This window comes from Monodelphis domestica, chromosome 3 (genome assembly GCF_027887165.1).
Source record: "Monodelphis domestica isolate mMonDom1 chromosome 3, mMonDom1.pri, whole genome shotgun sequence".
Classification (NCBI taxonomy): Eukaryota; Metazoa; Chordata; class Mammalia; order Didelphimorphia; family Didelphidae; genus Monodelphis; species Monodelphis domestica.
In genome coordinates this window covers 513389154-513406143 of record NC_077229.1, presented here as the reverse complement: position 1 = coordinate 513406143, position 16990 = coordinate 513389154, and the positions used below count along the sequence as shown (strand labels likewise).

Below are 16990 nucleotides of genomic sequence, written 5' to 3'. Positions count from 1 at the left end.
ATTTAGCTAGGGTCACTTCCCTATTAAATTGAAAGGCAATCAAAGAAAGAGAGTAATATTGAACTCAGTAAATATCAATTAAGATGAGCCTGCTAGCTTTAAATTTTCCAAATGAGCAATAAAAATTCTTCTTTCATTTCATTCAATTATTTGGAAACAAACCAAAAAACTCCCAACCTCCTAAAAGTATAGAAACGTCATTTTATATACACGCTGAAAAATAAAGTATATCGGACCTTTCCTGCAACTGAAATTGTATAGAAAGTTAAACTACATTATAACATTAAAATTTTTTTCAGTGTTGCTCAAAATTGGTAGTAACACAAACAAAAAGTTCTTTCTTGGCCTGTCACTGGGGAGAGACTACCACCAAGTGATCTAAAATAAACTGCATTAGTATACACTGCTGTTCCATAATAGAATTTCTTAACTTCTTGTGTCATGGACCTCTTTGGCAATCTGGTAAAGCCTATGAACCCCTTTACAGAAAAAGGTTTTTAAATGAAAAAATTAAATACATAAGGCTACAAAGTAAAAAATTACATTGAAATTCAGTTATCAAAATGTAAAAAAAAGAAAAACGTTCATAGACCCCATCTCTTGTTCTAGCTACTCATTAGAGTGCATTTATAGTGATTAAAAAAAAGGCTGAGTCCTTAAGAATAGGGATAATTGATTAAAGTCCATGTCTGGATCCAAAGCATATCACTCAGCAAATTAAATAGAGAAGGGTCACTGTAAAAAATAGACTCGAATACAGGACTACAATCCCCACGAGCCTTTGCTCCACTTCCCCAGAATGCCTTGTAATCTCACCTGGGTCAAGATCGAGAAGGTATTTAAGCTGATTCAAAGGCTTTTGAGGCTCTCTCGGGCTCTTGGACTTCCGTTTGGGGCAGATGTGGCTTTTTTTCATAATGTAGGTGAGGTTGTGTCTATGGCCTGGACACGTGTTTTTTATCCTGTATTTTCTTTAATCCTTAATCTTCAATAAACATCTAAAAAATTATAATACTCCTTGCAGAGAGAAACTAATTTCTACCTGCCTCAGTCTCCCCATATTCCCTAAATTTTAATCTTTACATCACATAGATTCATTCCTAAAGGCCAGAGACCAGACCAAAAACAACATGGTAGATTGGCTCTTCTTTCTATTTACACATAGAAAGGTTTTGAAAAAAAAAAATCTGTCACAAAATGAACAGAATAAAGGATAATCCTCCTGGCTTTCCACAGAAGCACAATTGATTTAAATGTAGGAAAACTCAAGATTTAGGCCTATTTCTACATACCAGGTAAACAAATAAGACTACAATTCCTTAAGAAATAAAAAGCAGGGTGGCTAGGTAGCTCAGTGGATTGAGAGCCAGGCCTAGAGATGGGAGGTCCTAGGTTAAAATCTGGCCTCAGACATTTCCTAGCTGTGTGACTCTGGGCAAGTCACTTAACCCTCATTGCCTAGTCCTTACCACTCTTCTGCCTTGGAATCAATACACAGTATTCATCCTAAGACAGCAGGTAAGAGTTTAAAGAAAAAAAAAAGAAATAAAAAGCAGTCAAACAAATCCAAAACCAAATCCAAAAAAACCCTCAAACTTAATCTCCAATTGAACTAAAGTACCTTTTATTTTGGAACTATTTGATATTACAGGGAATGAATGAAATGATACCCAGAGCTATCACTTGTTATCTTCTACTTAATCCTCTCTGTATTTTTCCCACACAGACTTCCCTCGAGAAAAAAAAAACAAAAACACTTCATCATTTTTATAAAATCAATGACTACCCCTCCCTCTAAAGGTTGCTGCAATACAACTACAAGCACCTTTGTCAATCAACAGAAGTGTTCTGACAAATGTGACCTAAAACAAAACAAAAAAATCTCCCTTTATTGAAAGTATTTAAGCAAAGGCTGAAGAACCACTTTCTGGAGTGTTTTTTTAGGGGTTTCATACTTCAAGTATCATTGGATTAGATATAATTTCTAAGGTTTTTTCTAATTCAGGAATTAGATGTTTTTATATAGTACAAGAAAGACTAAGAAAATCATGATCATTTCAAAGTCAAAGGTGGCAAGTCACCTTGGGTTCCTCCTAGAGAACTCTCAAGATTATAGAGAGAAAGGACTATGTTGCAGAGGAAAGAACCCCAAACCTTTATTTAAGGGGTCCCCCAGGTCAACTATTTCCTTATTTTCCTCTTGCTGTGTTTCTTTGGACTTCTCCAACTTGCCTCCAAGAATCCTGAAAAATCACATGAACCCAGATCTTTTTTTTCCCCTCATAGAACTCTTTCTTGAACTTCCATTCCCACCTCTCCCTTTCAGCTTTGTTTTGTGTGTCCTCTTTCCCCATTAAATTATAAGCTCCTTGAAAGCAGAGGTCTTCCTTTTTTGTACTTGTACACAAATTGTATACACTTCAGGCCTGGCATATAGTAGGTTTTTAATGTTTATTGACCAATGAGTTCAAATTCTGGCACTAGCACTTCACTACTTTTGTTATCTTGGACAAGTCAGTTAACCTCTAGATTTCATGATCGTCAGTTCCAGAAAGGTTGGATCAGATGACTTCTAATGTCCCTCTAGTTAGAAATCTATGAAATTATGGAACAACTGCTAATCTGCATTGGAAGGTACGGTTTCCTCCCTGGAAAGAGGGGTTCCCAACAGTAATGAATACCTTTCTAAGTTCAGGGAAGTGGGTAGTAACCTAATAGGTACTATTCATACCCACTATTACTACTACTACAATAGGCTTTCCAAGTCACAAGATTTGAGTTTCTATCCATACTCTTAATATGTACTAGTGATGGGACTATGGGCAAGGCACTTAAAACTCTGAAAGTCTCAGTTTCTATGTCAGTAACTACTTCCCAGAACTGTTGGCAGAGTGCTTTGTAAAATTTGAAGCACCATATAAATGAGGACAGTTACTGTCGTTTTTTTAACAACAAATCTTGAGGCCAGTTTAGGAGTTCAATATGTTTAGTTTTTTAAGCAGAAAAGAGACCAAAAAAGATCAGGTGAGAAAAAGAGAAGTAATATTAGAGGGTAACACGAAATATACAGGGAACTAGGCAAAGAGAAAGGTTGGGAGTTAAAAACAAAAAGTTAGAGAAAAGGAAAACAAATGAAATGAAATTAGAAACAAGTTCCCAACTCAGCCTGCCCTTACATTAGAGTGCATGGAATACGCAAGAGTACTGGATGAAGAGACCTCTAGAGAAAGGCCTCAGGTCCTGGTTCCAGCTTCTTATACCTCCTACCTTGGCTATGTTTGGCAAAGGAACTAGTTCATGATCACTAAGGTTCTCTAAGTTCAAAGAGTCAACAAGTCCTCTGACTTCTGACATTAAGGTAAGAAAGGCAATCAGTTTCCCTGGGTGAGTGCTTCTCTGACAAGGATTGTTATGATTCTGTAGCAAGAACACATATTAGTCATAACAGGGTCAGCAAAAGAAACACAAACTCAAGCAAAAATCTCAGTGCCTATGATGACAAAGCCCACTCCCCTTCCATCCCTACCCCACTCCCATTTTATATTTGGTACCCATGATGCCAAGAGGGGCAAAAGCCAACTCAATTTCCCTTACTACCAGATTCTAGGTTACTGTTTTCCTATATTTAAACGATAAGGCTCAGCACCTCATAAGAAATTGGCTTCACCTGGGGTGGAAGAAAATATACTTGGCACCATCACCTGTCACTACACACATGCAGAGAATCCCTCCTAAGCCTTCTCTAAGCCATCAGGTTGGCTTGACACAAGCCTCATGAACTAGGTCTTTGTGTCTCTGCCCTCTCTAAAAATTAGGACTTTTATGAGCCTACTATTTATTTTCTATTAGTACAGTTCTAGCTCTGGACAAGGAACTCTCCACCTCCTATCTGTCAAGGTCTATCATTCCTATCCACATATGCCTCCTGGCCTAAGCCCAATGTCCTAGGATCAGAGATCCAGAGCAAGATGGATCTCAGTGACCATTCAGTCTAATTCCTTGATTTTATAGGCAAAGAAATGAGGCCTAAAGAGGTAAAACTGCCTAAGCATTAGAGGTAGAAAGTGAACCCTGGTTATATGATTTCTGAGTCCATGGTCTTCCCCCTGTACTATAACTGCTTCTTTACGGTGAAGGCTATCAGGTCTTTATTTTTTTGACCCTTCCTAGCACCCATCTTCCAAATTTCCAGGTCCAACTGGCTTCCAAATTGTGAAACAGTGAAGAGGCAAAGACAAGAAGGAAGTAGTGTGAATTTTAGATTTACTCCACTGTGCTTAGTCTTTAGAATTTTAGCAACCAGGACTGTATACACCCTCATTTAAGGATTAACTGTGGGGAAGGAAGGTCTATGACCCACCTGTGCTAGCAAGTGATAAATCAGAACTGACTGACCCCCCTGGGCTGTCCTAAGACAAGTTTAAGTCATCATTGGCTCAGAGAATGTAACAGGGGTGTCAGGGATACCCCAAAGAGTTAAAAAGTTTCCCCCTATGATGGTGTCTATAGGACCCCTACAAGTACAACATTCTTTCCTCTTGATGCCTGACTCCCCTTTAAATTTGCTGGGGAGGAACCTTCTTTTTTTTTTTTGAGAGAGTGATATATTTATTATACAACACGGGAACATGATACATTCATATCACCATTGTCTCTATTATTCTTTATTATATTATGAAGGTGTTTAAATAGTCCTTTTATTAGCTACGGATAACATGACTTCTTTTTTGGGGGGAGTTGTTTTCTTTTTTTTTTAACATTATTTTATTTGGTCATTTCCAAACATTATGCATTGGAAACAAAAATCATTTTCTTTTCTCCCCCTCCCCCCACCTCTCCCATAGCCGATGCATGATTCCACTGGGTATCACATGTGTTCTTGACTCGAACCCATTTCTGTGTTGTTGGTATTTACATTAGAGTGTTCATTTAGAGTCTCTCCTCAGTCATATCCCCTCCACCCCTGCAGTCAAGCACTTGCTTTTCCTCGGTGTTTTTACTCCCTCAGTTTATCCTCTGCTTGTGGATAGTGTTTTTTAGATCCCTGCAGATTGTTCAGGGACATTGAATTGTTCCTAATAGAGAAGTTCTTTACCTTCAATTGTATCACAGTGTATCAGTCTCTGTGTATAATGATTTCCTGGTTCTGCTCCTTTCGCTCTGCATCACTTCCTGGAGGTTGTTCCAGTCCCCATGGAATTCCTCCACTTTATTATTCCTTTGAGCACAATAGTATTCCATCACCAACATATACCACAATTTGTCCAGCCATTCCCCAATTGAAGGGCATCCCCTCATTTTCCAATTTTTGGCCACCACAAAGAGCGCAGCTATGAATATTCTTGTACAAGTCTTTTTCCTTATTATCTCTTTGGGGTACAAACACAGCAGTGCTATGGCTGGATCAAAGGGCAGACAGTCTTTTATCGCCCTTTGGGCATAGTTCCAAATTGCCCTCCGGAATGGTTGGATCAATTCACAACTCTACCAACAATGGATTAGTGTCCCTACCTTGCCACATCCCCTTTGGGAGGGACCTTCTATGCAAACTGAGAACCACAATAATTTGCTCTTCAGAGGATTCCTTATCATTAGAAGTACCTGAGAAATCTTTAAATTTACTTCCTGTAATTCTCTCAGAAAGTCAGGGGTTGAAAGAGCCTCCCACCCTTGTAATACCTGAAGATATACCAGAGTCTCTTTGGGCCACATCTTCTTCCGATGTAGGCTGACTTAAGTTGGCTGTTCCTATGCAGATTAAAACTAAATCTAGCCTCTTATAATCAGAGAGATGAAGATCAAAACAACTCTGAGGGATCACCTCACACCTAGCAGATTGGCTAACATGACAGCAAAGGAAAGTAATGAATGCTAGAGGGGATGTGGCAAAGTCAGGACATTAATTCATTGCTGGTGGAGTTGTGAATTGATCCAACCATTCTAGAGGGCAAATTGGAACTATGCCCAAAGGGCAATAAAAGATTGTCTGCCTTTTGACCCAGCCATAGCACTGCTGGGTTTGTACCCCAAAGAGATAATAAGGAAAAATACATGTACGAGAATATTCATAGCTGCCACTCTCTGTGGTGGCAAAAAAATTGGAAAATCAGAGGATGCCCTTCAATTGGAGAATGGCTGAACAAATTGTGGTATATGTTGGTGATGGAATACTATTGTGCTCAAAGGAATAATAAAGTGGAGGAATTCCATGGGGACTGGAACAACCTCCAGGAAGTGATGCAGAGCGAAAGGAGCAGAACCAGGAGAACAATGTACACAAGAGACTGACACACTGTGGTACAATCGAAAGTAATGGATTTCTCCACTAGTGGCAATGCAGTGTGTTCCTGCAACCCAGAGGGATCTATGAGAAAGAACACTATCCACATTCAGAGGGAAAACTGTGGGAGTAAAAACACCAAAGAAAAACAACTGCTTGAATACATGAGTCAAGGGGGATATGATTGGGGATGTAGACTCTAAATGAACATCCTAGTGCAAAGACCAACAACATGGAAATGGGTTCTGATCAAGGACACATGTAATACCCAGTGGAATTGTGCGTCGGCTATGGAAGTGTGGTGAGAGGGGAGGGAGGAATAGAAAATGATTTTTGTAACCAAGAAATAATGTTTGAAATTGACCAAATAAAAAAGTAATGTTAAAAAAAATAAATAATAAATCTAGCCCACCTCCTTCCATTCCTCAGTACTCTCTCTCAAAGGAGGCAATAGAGGGCATTACCCTGGTAATAAGCTCATTAATTGATCAAGGCATCAAAATTCCCTGTAAATCTGAATATACCCATCCTGCCTATTAAAAAACCAAAACTGGGGTATGATGGCAAGCACCTCTATAGAGTCATACAGGATTTGAGAGCCATGAACAATCATGTTATAAAGAGACACTGTAGTTTCCAACATAAATACTATAATTTCTTCAATTCTGAGCACAGCTACATACTTTACAGTAGTGAACTTGTGCTCAGCCTTTTTTTTTTCCATACCCATACATGAGGATTCCAGGCATATCTTTGCTTTCACCTAGAAGGGCTCTCAGTATACGTGGGTCCATCTGCCCCAGGGTTTCATGGAAAACCCGAGTTTGTTCTTCAAAATTTTGAGCCAAGACACAGATAATATAAAATGTAAAAACAGCAAATTAATTAAATACATAGATGACCTACTCTTGGCTTCAACAGACACAGAAGCATGTCAGGAAGGTAGTAAACATCTTCTTTTGGAATTGCACAAAAGAGGGCATAAGATCTCAAAGGATAAGGTTCAATGGTGTCTCCCCAAAGTAGAATATTTGGAGTTCATCCTGACTGCTGGTGCCTGTTTTATTTCTCCCAAGGAAATTGAAAATATTCAAAAATTGAGTGCTCCTACCATTAAGAAACAGTTAAGAGCAATTTTAGGAGCACCAGAGTTTTGTACAATTCTTTGATGGGGAAATTACTAAGCCCGTTATAACACTAATAAAGGATTCAGTCCCTGAACCACTTAAATTAGAGCCAGAACACCTATCAGCTCTGTCAGATCTAAAACAGGCTATCCTGTCTGCCTCTGCTATATGCATCCCAGATTAAGCCAAGCCATTTACTTTGTATGTACATGAGTGGAGAGGGATAGCTTCAGGAGTTTTAACTCAAACTTTGGGACCTTCTCAGCACTCAATTGCTTATTATTCAGTCCAACTGAACCCAGTAGTTTCGGGAACCCCACCATGTCTTAATAGGTGTAGCTGCTACAGCTTTACTAGTGACAAAAACTATTGATCTAGTATTGGGAAGCCCATTGACAATTATGTGCCCACATGAGGTAGAAGCATTGTTGCTAAGGTACAAAACACAGGCATTTTCTGATCAGCAAATTACAAGGTATGAAATAACCCTGTTTTAAACAATGAAAATATTACTCTAAAACACTGTTCAATTCTTAACCCTGCCACCTTGCTTCCAGATGTACCAACTTCAGGGGAACCATTACACAGTTGCGAAACACTAGTTTCCATTGCAGAAAAACCTCAAGATAATCTTTGGGAACTCCCTTAGACAATCCATATCTAGGCTTATTTACGGATGGTTCTTCTTTTAAGAAGGATGGCTTATGGAGCTGCTGTAGTCACAGAATTTGCCACTAAGTGGTCAGCTTCACTGCCCTCAAATATTAGTGCTCAAGGTGCAGAACTCATAGCCCCGAAACACATCTTTATAACTGCCAAGGATAAAAAGGCAACAATTTATATGGATTCTAGATATGCTTTTGGCATTTGTCACTCAGTCGGGATGATATGGCTCCATAGAGGATTTTTAACCTCAGCTGGAAAATCTACAGCTAATGCAGAAATTATTAAAGTAGTTCTGCTCTCCAGCTGCCCGAAGCGCTAGCTGTGGTTCATTGCTCTGCCCATACAGATGGCACTGATCCTGTCTCTAGCAGAAATGACCGGGCAGAAACCACTGCAAAGCTAGCAGCCATAGAAGGGCCTGAATTAATTTTAACATTAACAATAACTGATAACTTAAATTTATCACTTTCCTATAATGAAAAAGAAGTGGAAAAATGGAAGCAAAAATTTAAAGCAAAACACATTAATGGAGTATGGGTATCATCTGAAGGAAAACCCCTGATCTCTAGAAGTTTTTATCACCAAATTTGCCAATCTGTTCATAAGAATAGTCACTTTGGTACTCAGGGAATTGTGGACTCTGTTAAAAGAGTATGGATAGCCCCTGGTATAACTACTATAGCCTCTAGTGTGTGTACAGCCTGCTCTACCTGCCAAGCATATAATTAACATGCCTTTTGTGGAAAAGGTTTTGGTGGGCATCCTCTGACTTACATACCTTTTGAGCACCTGCAGATAGATTTCATAACAATGCCAAAGGCTGGACAATATAAATTTTGTCTAGTCGTAGTAGATCAACTGACCATATGGCCAGAAGCATTTCCTACAGGAGCGAGTCACAGCGGCTTTTGTTGCTAAGGTGCTTTTAAAAGAGATTATTCCTCGCTTTGGCCTGCCAGCATGTATTGATTCAGATAGGGAAAGTCATTTTACTGATTCTGTTCTAAATCAAATATATTCTTACTTGGGGATAACTCCCAAATTTCATGTGCCATATCATCCCCAGAGCTCAGGCCAAGTTGAAAGAATGAACAGAGAACTTAAAACTATGATTGGAAAATTATGCACTGAGACATATAGCCTGAAATTCTCCCTCTGGCCCTATTTTATCTTAGAAGCAGGCCCAAGGGAGGCCTACATGTCTCACCATTTGAGATGCTTTTTAGATATCCACCTATACAGGCTAAGCCTTTCTCCCCTGCATATACATCACTATTAGGGGGAGATACTTCTATTGCTTCCTATATACAGGAATTACAGCACAAACTGCATGAACTCTAGGAATCCAGAGCTGCAGTACAAGTAGGACCACTAGACTTTTCACTTCATGACCTGAACCCAGGAGACAAGGTGTATATAAAGAACTTCCAACATACTGGAGCAACTCAGTCTTACTGGGAAGGCCCATTGCAAATATTGAGAACTACTCCAACATCTATAAAAATTGGAGAGAAGGACTCTTGGATTCATTGCTCACATGTAAAGAGAACATCTTCTATTGAAACTAGTTGACCGTATCCTATCACATGCATTGGAGATAATAATCCATAGACAAGTGGATACTGTTTTGGGGAACACACTGAATTCCTGAATTTCTTTTATCTTGATTAGAATATTTGATTTTTCCCCTTAAAATTTATACCTGCAATAATATTAATGCATACCTCAAAGCTTTAGACTATGGGAACCTGCCATTCATTGATAAATGTTATGGGACTGTTATTAATGTTTGCATCTGTTTCTAGGAAATGGGATCAAAAAAGGAGCTCAGACTTCATCTATACAGTGCCATAGGAGCACAGACTTAGCCTGGATAGTGCCAAAAAGAGCACACAGGTCAAAAGAAAGAAACCAATCCAGGTAGGACTGATGAACTTTTAAGTCAATATGAAAGGACCTGAACCTAGTGTGAGATTTGAGGTTGCGATGCTTGACATATGTTAAGACGTAGGACTCCCTTATATCCACACTTTTTGTGAAATACAGACAAGTACTGAAGTTTGGCTATCATCCTGGTTCCCCCAATCCCTGAGAATGATGAAAAATTAGACCAGGGAATTACACTTCCCTATCAGACACACAAAAATCTAGTCCTTTTTCTCTTGTATAGTATGGCAACTTCCTGTAGTGTTGGCTGCAAATGTAAAGCTTCTCGGTCCTGTGAGAAGCCTTAAGGTAGGAAGATAGAAAAGGGATAGAAGTTCTGGATGCCGCGAAGGGCGTGAGGGAGCCAAATTCGAGATGTCAATAATGAGTCAGAGATCAGTTATTATTAATATTTAGGAGCCGCAGCCAAGCCCCGATCAATGGCCGTCACTGGGAGGCAATATTCCATCCAGAGATACCAATTTAACATTTCACCGGTCAGAGGATGATATAGCTCAGCTAGGAGAATGAATAGAGACTAATAGAGAGAATTAGAGAATGCTAGGTATTAGCATTGGAAAAGAAAGAGACACCTGGCCAAAGGCCAGGCCTCAGGTAGAGATAGAGGGGAGAAAGGTGGAAAGACAGTGTTGAGCAAACCTGTAAGATCGTCCAAAGAGAAAGGAGCTGGACAAGGCTTCCCTATTTAATCTCTTTGATATGCAAATGAACTCAATACATATTGATAAGTTACATAGTGCCTCAATACATATTGATGAGTTACATAGTGTATTGCCATGGGATAATTGCAAATTACGACAAGGTGAAGGTGGAGTTTTTATCCTTAGGTGAGTGAGACAAAGGGAAGCACGGTTTCGCACCCTAACTCCAGTCACGCTGGGAACAGAGTCCCTTGCCATGCGCAGAATGGCCATGTGCCCATTCACAATCCTTGCCTCTCAATTATACACATGGGCTGGACTGCTACAAAATGGGTAAGTGAAATTTTACTGCATCCTGTCTTAAAGAGTTGTGGGACAGAAATTACTTTAATTGGACCCTAATACAAGGGCCTATTATAAATTTATTAACCCTAATACAAGAGCCTATTATTAATTTGTTCTTCTTTACTCAGAAATTTTATGTACATAGATTTTGATATTTTGATTCTGATTCTGAATTTTTTTTCTTTTTCCACAAATTTTAACTTCTTTCATTTTCTTTGTTTTTTGTTTGTTTGTTTTTCTCTTCTTTTCATAATTGACTCATACACCACCATAAATCAACCATGCATCCTGAGCCGAACTGGGTGTTTCTCAATACCCACTTCAGGGGGGGATTGTATTTTAATAAAAATCCAAGATTTAAATTTTTTGTTTGAGAAAGAAGTTCAAGGAAAGAAGCTTGCTAACTCCTAAAATCCAGAAAATGAACTATTTGCAGAAAGATGCCTGAAAAACCTACACTACATCAAGAAGATCCAGAATGAACTTTGGGTGTGGTTGATTGAACATTTATTTTGAATGTACACTCTTATGCCAAAAGGGGACTGCCCCCTAATTGGTTTCTGTCAATGTGCCCAGCAAGACATTGGTTTTGCTGTCTCTCTCTTCTAGTTCCCTCTTATCTCTAACTATTGTAGTTTCCTCTTAGAAGGTTAAATTTTGTATGCACCTATAATTAGAAGATTTAGAGGTACAAGATGATTATGTTTAGTGGTCAATTGGGGAGACTAGTCTCCCAATCATCATCAGGGAGGGATTGTGAATTTTAGATTTACTCTACACTGCTTAGTCTTTAGAATTTTAGCAACCAGGAATGTATACACCCCCACTTAAGGATTAGCTGTGGGGGAAGAAGGTCTATGACCTGTGTGTGCTAAGCAAATGACAAATCAAAACAACTGACTGATCCCCCTGGGCTGTCCTAAGCCAAGTTTAAGCCACCATTGGTACACGTGAGACACAGGAAGTGATGTAAAAAACTGCCTTTATATTTTGCATCACTTCCTGTGAGAGGGACTTTTGCAGTCTTGGCGGTGGTACTGGACTGGGAGGAGCTCCAGTGTGGGACCTCAGACTGCTTCCCTTAGGCAACCAAGTGATGAGTGTTAAGACTGAATCCCTTTTTCCTGGCTTTCTGAAGGCACCAGACTCCAAGGAGGCTCTTCATCTTAGAGGAAGCCTCATGGCTGGAAGCCAAGCTAGATTTCATCTTCTGGGAAGGCCCCTTGGTTGAGGACTCTGAACTCCCCCTAGCTCAGGCCAGAGCAGAACTTCCCCTTCCTCTCTCTCCCTCATTCTTAATTTCTTCCTTCTATTGTAAATAAACCACCATAAAATTCCATTCTGACTTGAGTATTTCATTGGGATTTAGAATTAAATCCCTGGTGACCACTAAAAATATATTCAGTCTCAACCTTAAAAATTTACCATTAATAGTTGTGAGAAGCCACTTAAGTATGCAGGCAAAGAGACTTGCAATAAGACAGTAAAAGGAATGTTGGTGTTGGAAATCTGAGGAATACTGGCTCTTCTACTTTGAATTCATTGCATAATTTCTCCTGTTCCAAGTTTCATATCTATAAAATGAGGTATTTGGATGAGATGACCTGGAAGACCGTCTCCAGTTCTAAATTTATGCCTATGTAAATGGGGAAAACATAGAAATATAGAAAGGATTAACAAATATAAGAAAATAAAAGGCCTTCAACAGACATAGTCTAGCAAGGTCTACCTAGGATGTATCTAACTACACTATCCATATTGCTACATCTGAGCATCTTACTCAATTCATAGTGTTCCCCTATGCAAAGAAATATGCAGGAAGACAGAAACACTGCAAAGATATCTATGGGTGGAATAAATGGGAGAGCAATTGTAAGATGAAGGGAAGTTGCTTTGGAACAGACAGAGGGCAGGGTGGAAGGACTAGGAATGAAATTTTCAGGTGGGTGGGATGAGGGGAATAGTAACATCAATTTAATAGTAGGAGGAGCAGAGTGGGATTTGGATGATGGTTTACAGGAGTTCAGAAACATTAGGATGTGAAGGATATAATCAGGTATGAGAATGTTCATTATTGAGGGGAGAACACCACTCAACCTTCAGAGGACAGACGCAGGAGACGGGAGGTCTGATGTCAGACAAAATCTTCTTTGCACTAGAGGTGCTCCCTATCCTAATTGGGAGACCAGGCTAGCAGAAAGAGATGGAAAATGCCTTGTGATAGTACAGAGAATTGGTTGCTTTGGGGTAGATGGATCCCAGCCCGGCCCCAAGTAGCCTTTCCTCAAGGTTCAGGATACTAGCACACCTGTGGACTGAGGTTTTCTCACTGAGGAGGCTGTCTATGAGATAGCAGGAAGAGGTGGTAGATACTAGATTATATGTAATAAATAATATTGCTGTGGCATGAGAAATTATAAAACGAACAGATTCAGAAAAACCTAAGAAGACTAGTATGAGTTGATGCAAAGTGAAGTAAGCAGAAACAGGAGAACGTTTATTTAACAACAACAATATTTTAAAGAAAAACATATAAAAGAGTTAACTCTTCAATGCAATGCCCAATCATAATTCCAAAAGATGATGATGAATAATGCTTTCCTCTTTCTGGCAGAGAAGTGATGAATTAGATGTGTGGAATAAAACAAAATTTCAGACAGTTGATGTGTAGATTTGTTTTGCTTGCCTTTACCTATTATAAGGGAGGATTTTTATTTTTCTTGGGAAGGATGGGAGACTTATTGAAGGGGCAAGATGGTAGTAATAATTATATCCAAAAAAAAAAACCAAGAAAGAAAATAATAGCTAATGTTCATATAGTGCTTTAAAGTTTGCAAAAACGCTTCACCAGACAAAGGGTCCATGACTCCAAAAAAAAGTTAAGAAGTTGTGAACTAGCAAAAATAACTGATTCAGTGACCACTTCCGACAGTATGTATTCCTTCTCAGAATAATGTTTTTAAATATATAAAATATATAGGTTAGAAAAGAAACCAGTTAAATTGAAATAGTTATCAAAATACTTAAAAAACTATTTCACAGACCCCCAGGTTATGAAATCCCTGGTTTAACTGCTTTTTTGGTGGGGGAGGAGGAAGGATGCAACTTGTTTTAAATGGTTGCAACATAAAGACAAAAGAGATCAAAGAAACCTATTTTAGCAAATAAATGAGGAAGTCATATCACGTGGAACGGAATCAATGGGTACAGAAAAACATGGGCTGGAGAGAGGAAACCTAGGTCCTAGTACTAGCTCTCACAGAGACTTTCTATATGACTTTTGGGCAATACTTTTTCCTTTCCAGGTCTCAGCTTCTTTATCTGCAAATGAAGGTATTAAACTTGATGATTGCTAATATCCATCTCAGCTCTTAAATGCTATGATCTTATGAACCAAGAGTCTGACCTGATCAGGATTATGGCCTCAAAACTGGAGGTGGCCATGGAAGTCACCTGGTCCTACCTTCTACCCAATAAAGAAATCTCTTCTACAAGCCCTCTGAACTAGAATAAGTCTTATTTGCTATATTTATATTTTATATTTACTTATAAGTATACATATCATTTTTACCAATATAATATAACCTTCTTGAGGACAAAAACTATTTTCATCTCTGGGTGGAACACAGTAGGCACTTAATGTGTTTGCCAAATTAATATGTTCCCATGAATTCAATGAAATAAAACCCTTATCATGCTGAAGGTGGATCAGTGCAACAAAGAAGGATAAACTAAAAGAGTAGATAACCATATACTTCAAAGGGTTTATATCAAAACTATAATTATGGCTTCAAACTCCTCCCTCTGTGGTAAAGGTAGAAAATGCAATACATTTTCTTGGTTTTCTGGTACTTTAACATCTGGTTGGTTGTTATTTTGTTGTTGTTTATTGTCATAGTGTGTAATATTTCTTTGTACTTTAAATCAAGCCAGTACTAAAATTTAGAGCATAAAATCTAGCCAAATCTCTATTCATTGTGTCATTTTGATTTATTCAATTCCACATGAGGCCACATAACTTCTATTTAGCTATAAATGACAAAGAGCACTGTATTAGGAGAGGATCTGGGTTTGAATTCTGCCTCTACTACTTACTATCTTCATTGTCTTGGACAAGTCCTTTAACTTCTTTAAGCTTCAGTTTCCTTATCAGTAAAAATGAAGAAGTTAGCTTAGATTATCTATAAGGTCCATTGAAGTTTAAATCTATGATCCTCTTAAAGATTCGAATTCTTCTGATGATAAGATCATTTATTATTTCAAAACTAACAAATTTCTATACTGCTAGTATCTATACTTTTTTGTTTTTTAACAGACCTGTAATTTCATTGGTACAGAAAGCTTCAATAAACTTCCTTTATCAGCACATTTTCTGTAATTCGAAGTCTTAGATGGTTGCCTGGAATATGGAAAGGTTAAGTGATCTGCCCAGACCTAGTATGTGGGAGAAGCAAGTTTGGAACTAGTTCTTCCTAAACCTGAAGACTAGCTCTCTATCTGCACTGCCACACTGCCCTCTCACAAAAATGACCTTTTAAAAAAAACAAACCCTCACTTTCTGTCTTTTTAACAACTCTAAAATAGGCAAAGGATAGGCAAACAGGGTTAAGTAACTTGCCCAGGCTCACACAGCTAGTATGTGTCAGAAGCCAGGTCCTCCTGACTCGAGACCTGACACTCTACCCATTGTGCCACCTATCTGTCCCTATACTTACTCTCCTTAGAAAATAAGAGTGAAATCTCAAGGGCACTACCCCATTACGATGAGGCACCGGAGTAAGGATTTGGACTACATATCAGTTTCTAATTAAAAAAAAAAAACAACAAAAACACTGTTTTCCCCAAACAGTGAATCACTCAATCAACAAAGTAAGAGGGACTGACCATCCTTTCACAAGTCACGCTATATATTTTCTGTTGTGGAGGAATGCAGATTAGATCAAAGGGAAGGTACATTTAATACAAAGCATACAATTTAACTTGCCATTTTTGAGTTAGTAGTTATTAATCATAAAATTATTCTTCTACTGAAGATTTTTCTTGAAATACAGAAAATCAAATAGTTTAGTGATAGTGAATGAATTTGTCTCAAAAATTACATCAATGAATGTATATGACTTGTCAAATAAAAGTAAACTTTTATAATGAGTTTAATAAAGTCATTAAACATAAAAGGTAAATACTGCCTCGCCCATCCCCAAAAGAAAACAAAGAAGATGAGAAACTGGCTACATGATTATCAAGTCAAAATCTGTTTGTAATTTAACTTTTTTCAAAATATTAACTATTCTAATCATAATACTTACATAATTGCAGTTCCTAACAAATAGAACACTCACCTTTTGGATCTCATGTCTGCCGAGTCAAACTGGATGTTCAAAATTTGGGAATCTACTTCATTATTCACCTCAGAAATGAGGAGAGGTCTAGAATCATCATCCATGTTTGAAAGGTGAACTCTCTTCTAAAATCTCTGAGTTCTGAAGAATTCTGACATTAATAAAATACAAAAAGACAAATAATTTTAATCCTCTATATAAAAATGTGATTTTGTTATTTATATGGTTATATATTTTCAGTATGTAGTATTGAAAGAATAACCATGAAACAAATCCTTGGGGATATAGTAAAACAGAAGCCTGACATTTTAATTTCATTAACAATTTAATGACTCGTTTTTTTCTGTTTAATGACTAATTTAATGAGAGGAAACATACATTGAAGGGAATCGGTCCTACTATGTCAGGGAGAATTACCAGTTTGGGAGGCTAAAAATAAACAAATAACTCGGCTCAACACAAAACAATTGGCCAAAATGGATAAAAAATTCTGTGCAGGAAATATGCTTCAATCACCATACCTCAAACTGCCCTAGAGATAGATCCTTCATTACTAATGAAGGAGACAGAAATGCTAAGATATGCATAATCACATCCCTTAATAAACCTGTACCTATATTAAACTGAGAGGTACTTGATAAGCCA

The 16990-nt window shown here is 38.1% G+C and overlaps 1 protein-coding gene across 5 annotated transcripts in view; it reads right to left on the bottom strand.

Moving 5' to 3' along the window:
* Positions 1 to 16990, bottom strand: part of SLC38A9 (solute carrier family 38 member 9) — a 123619-nt gene that overhangs the window by 98977 nt on the left and 7652 nt on the right. For all 5 annotated transcript variants that reach the window (XM_056824908.1, XM_007486322.3, XM_007486323.3 and 2 more), the window contains one exon: positions 16346 to 16496. In XM_056824908.1, the coding sequence (XP_056680886.1) occupies positions 16346 to 16449 (104 nt within the window). In that variant the 5' untranslated portion in view covers positions 16450 to 16496. The remainder of the gene's footprint in view (positions 1 to 16345; positions 16497 to 16990) is intronic.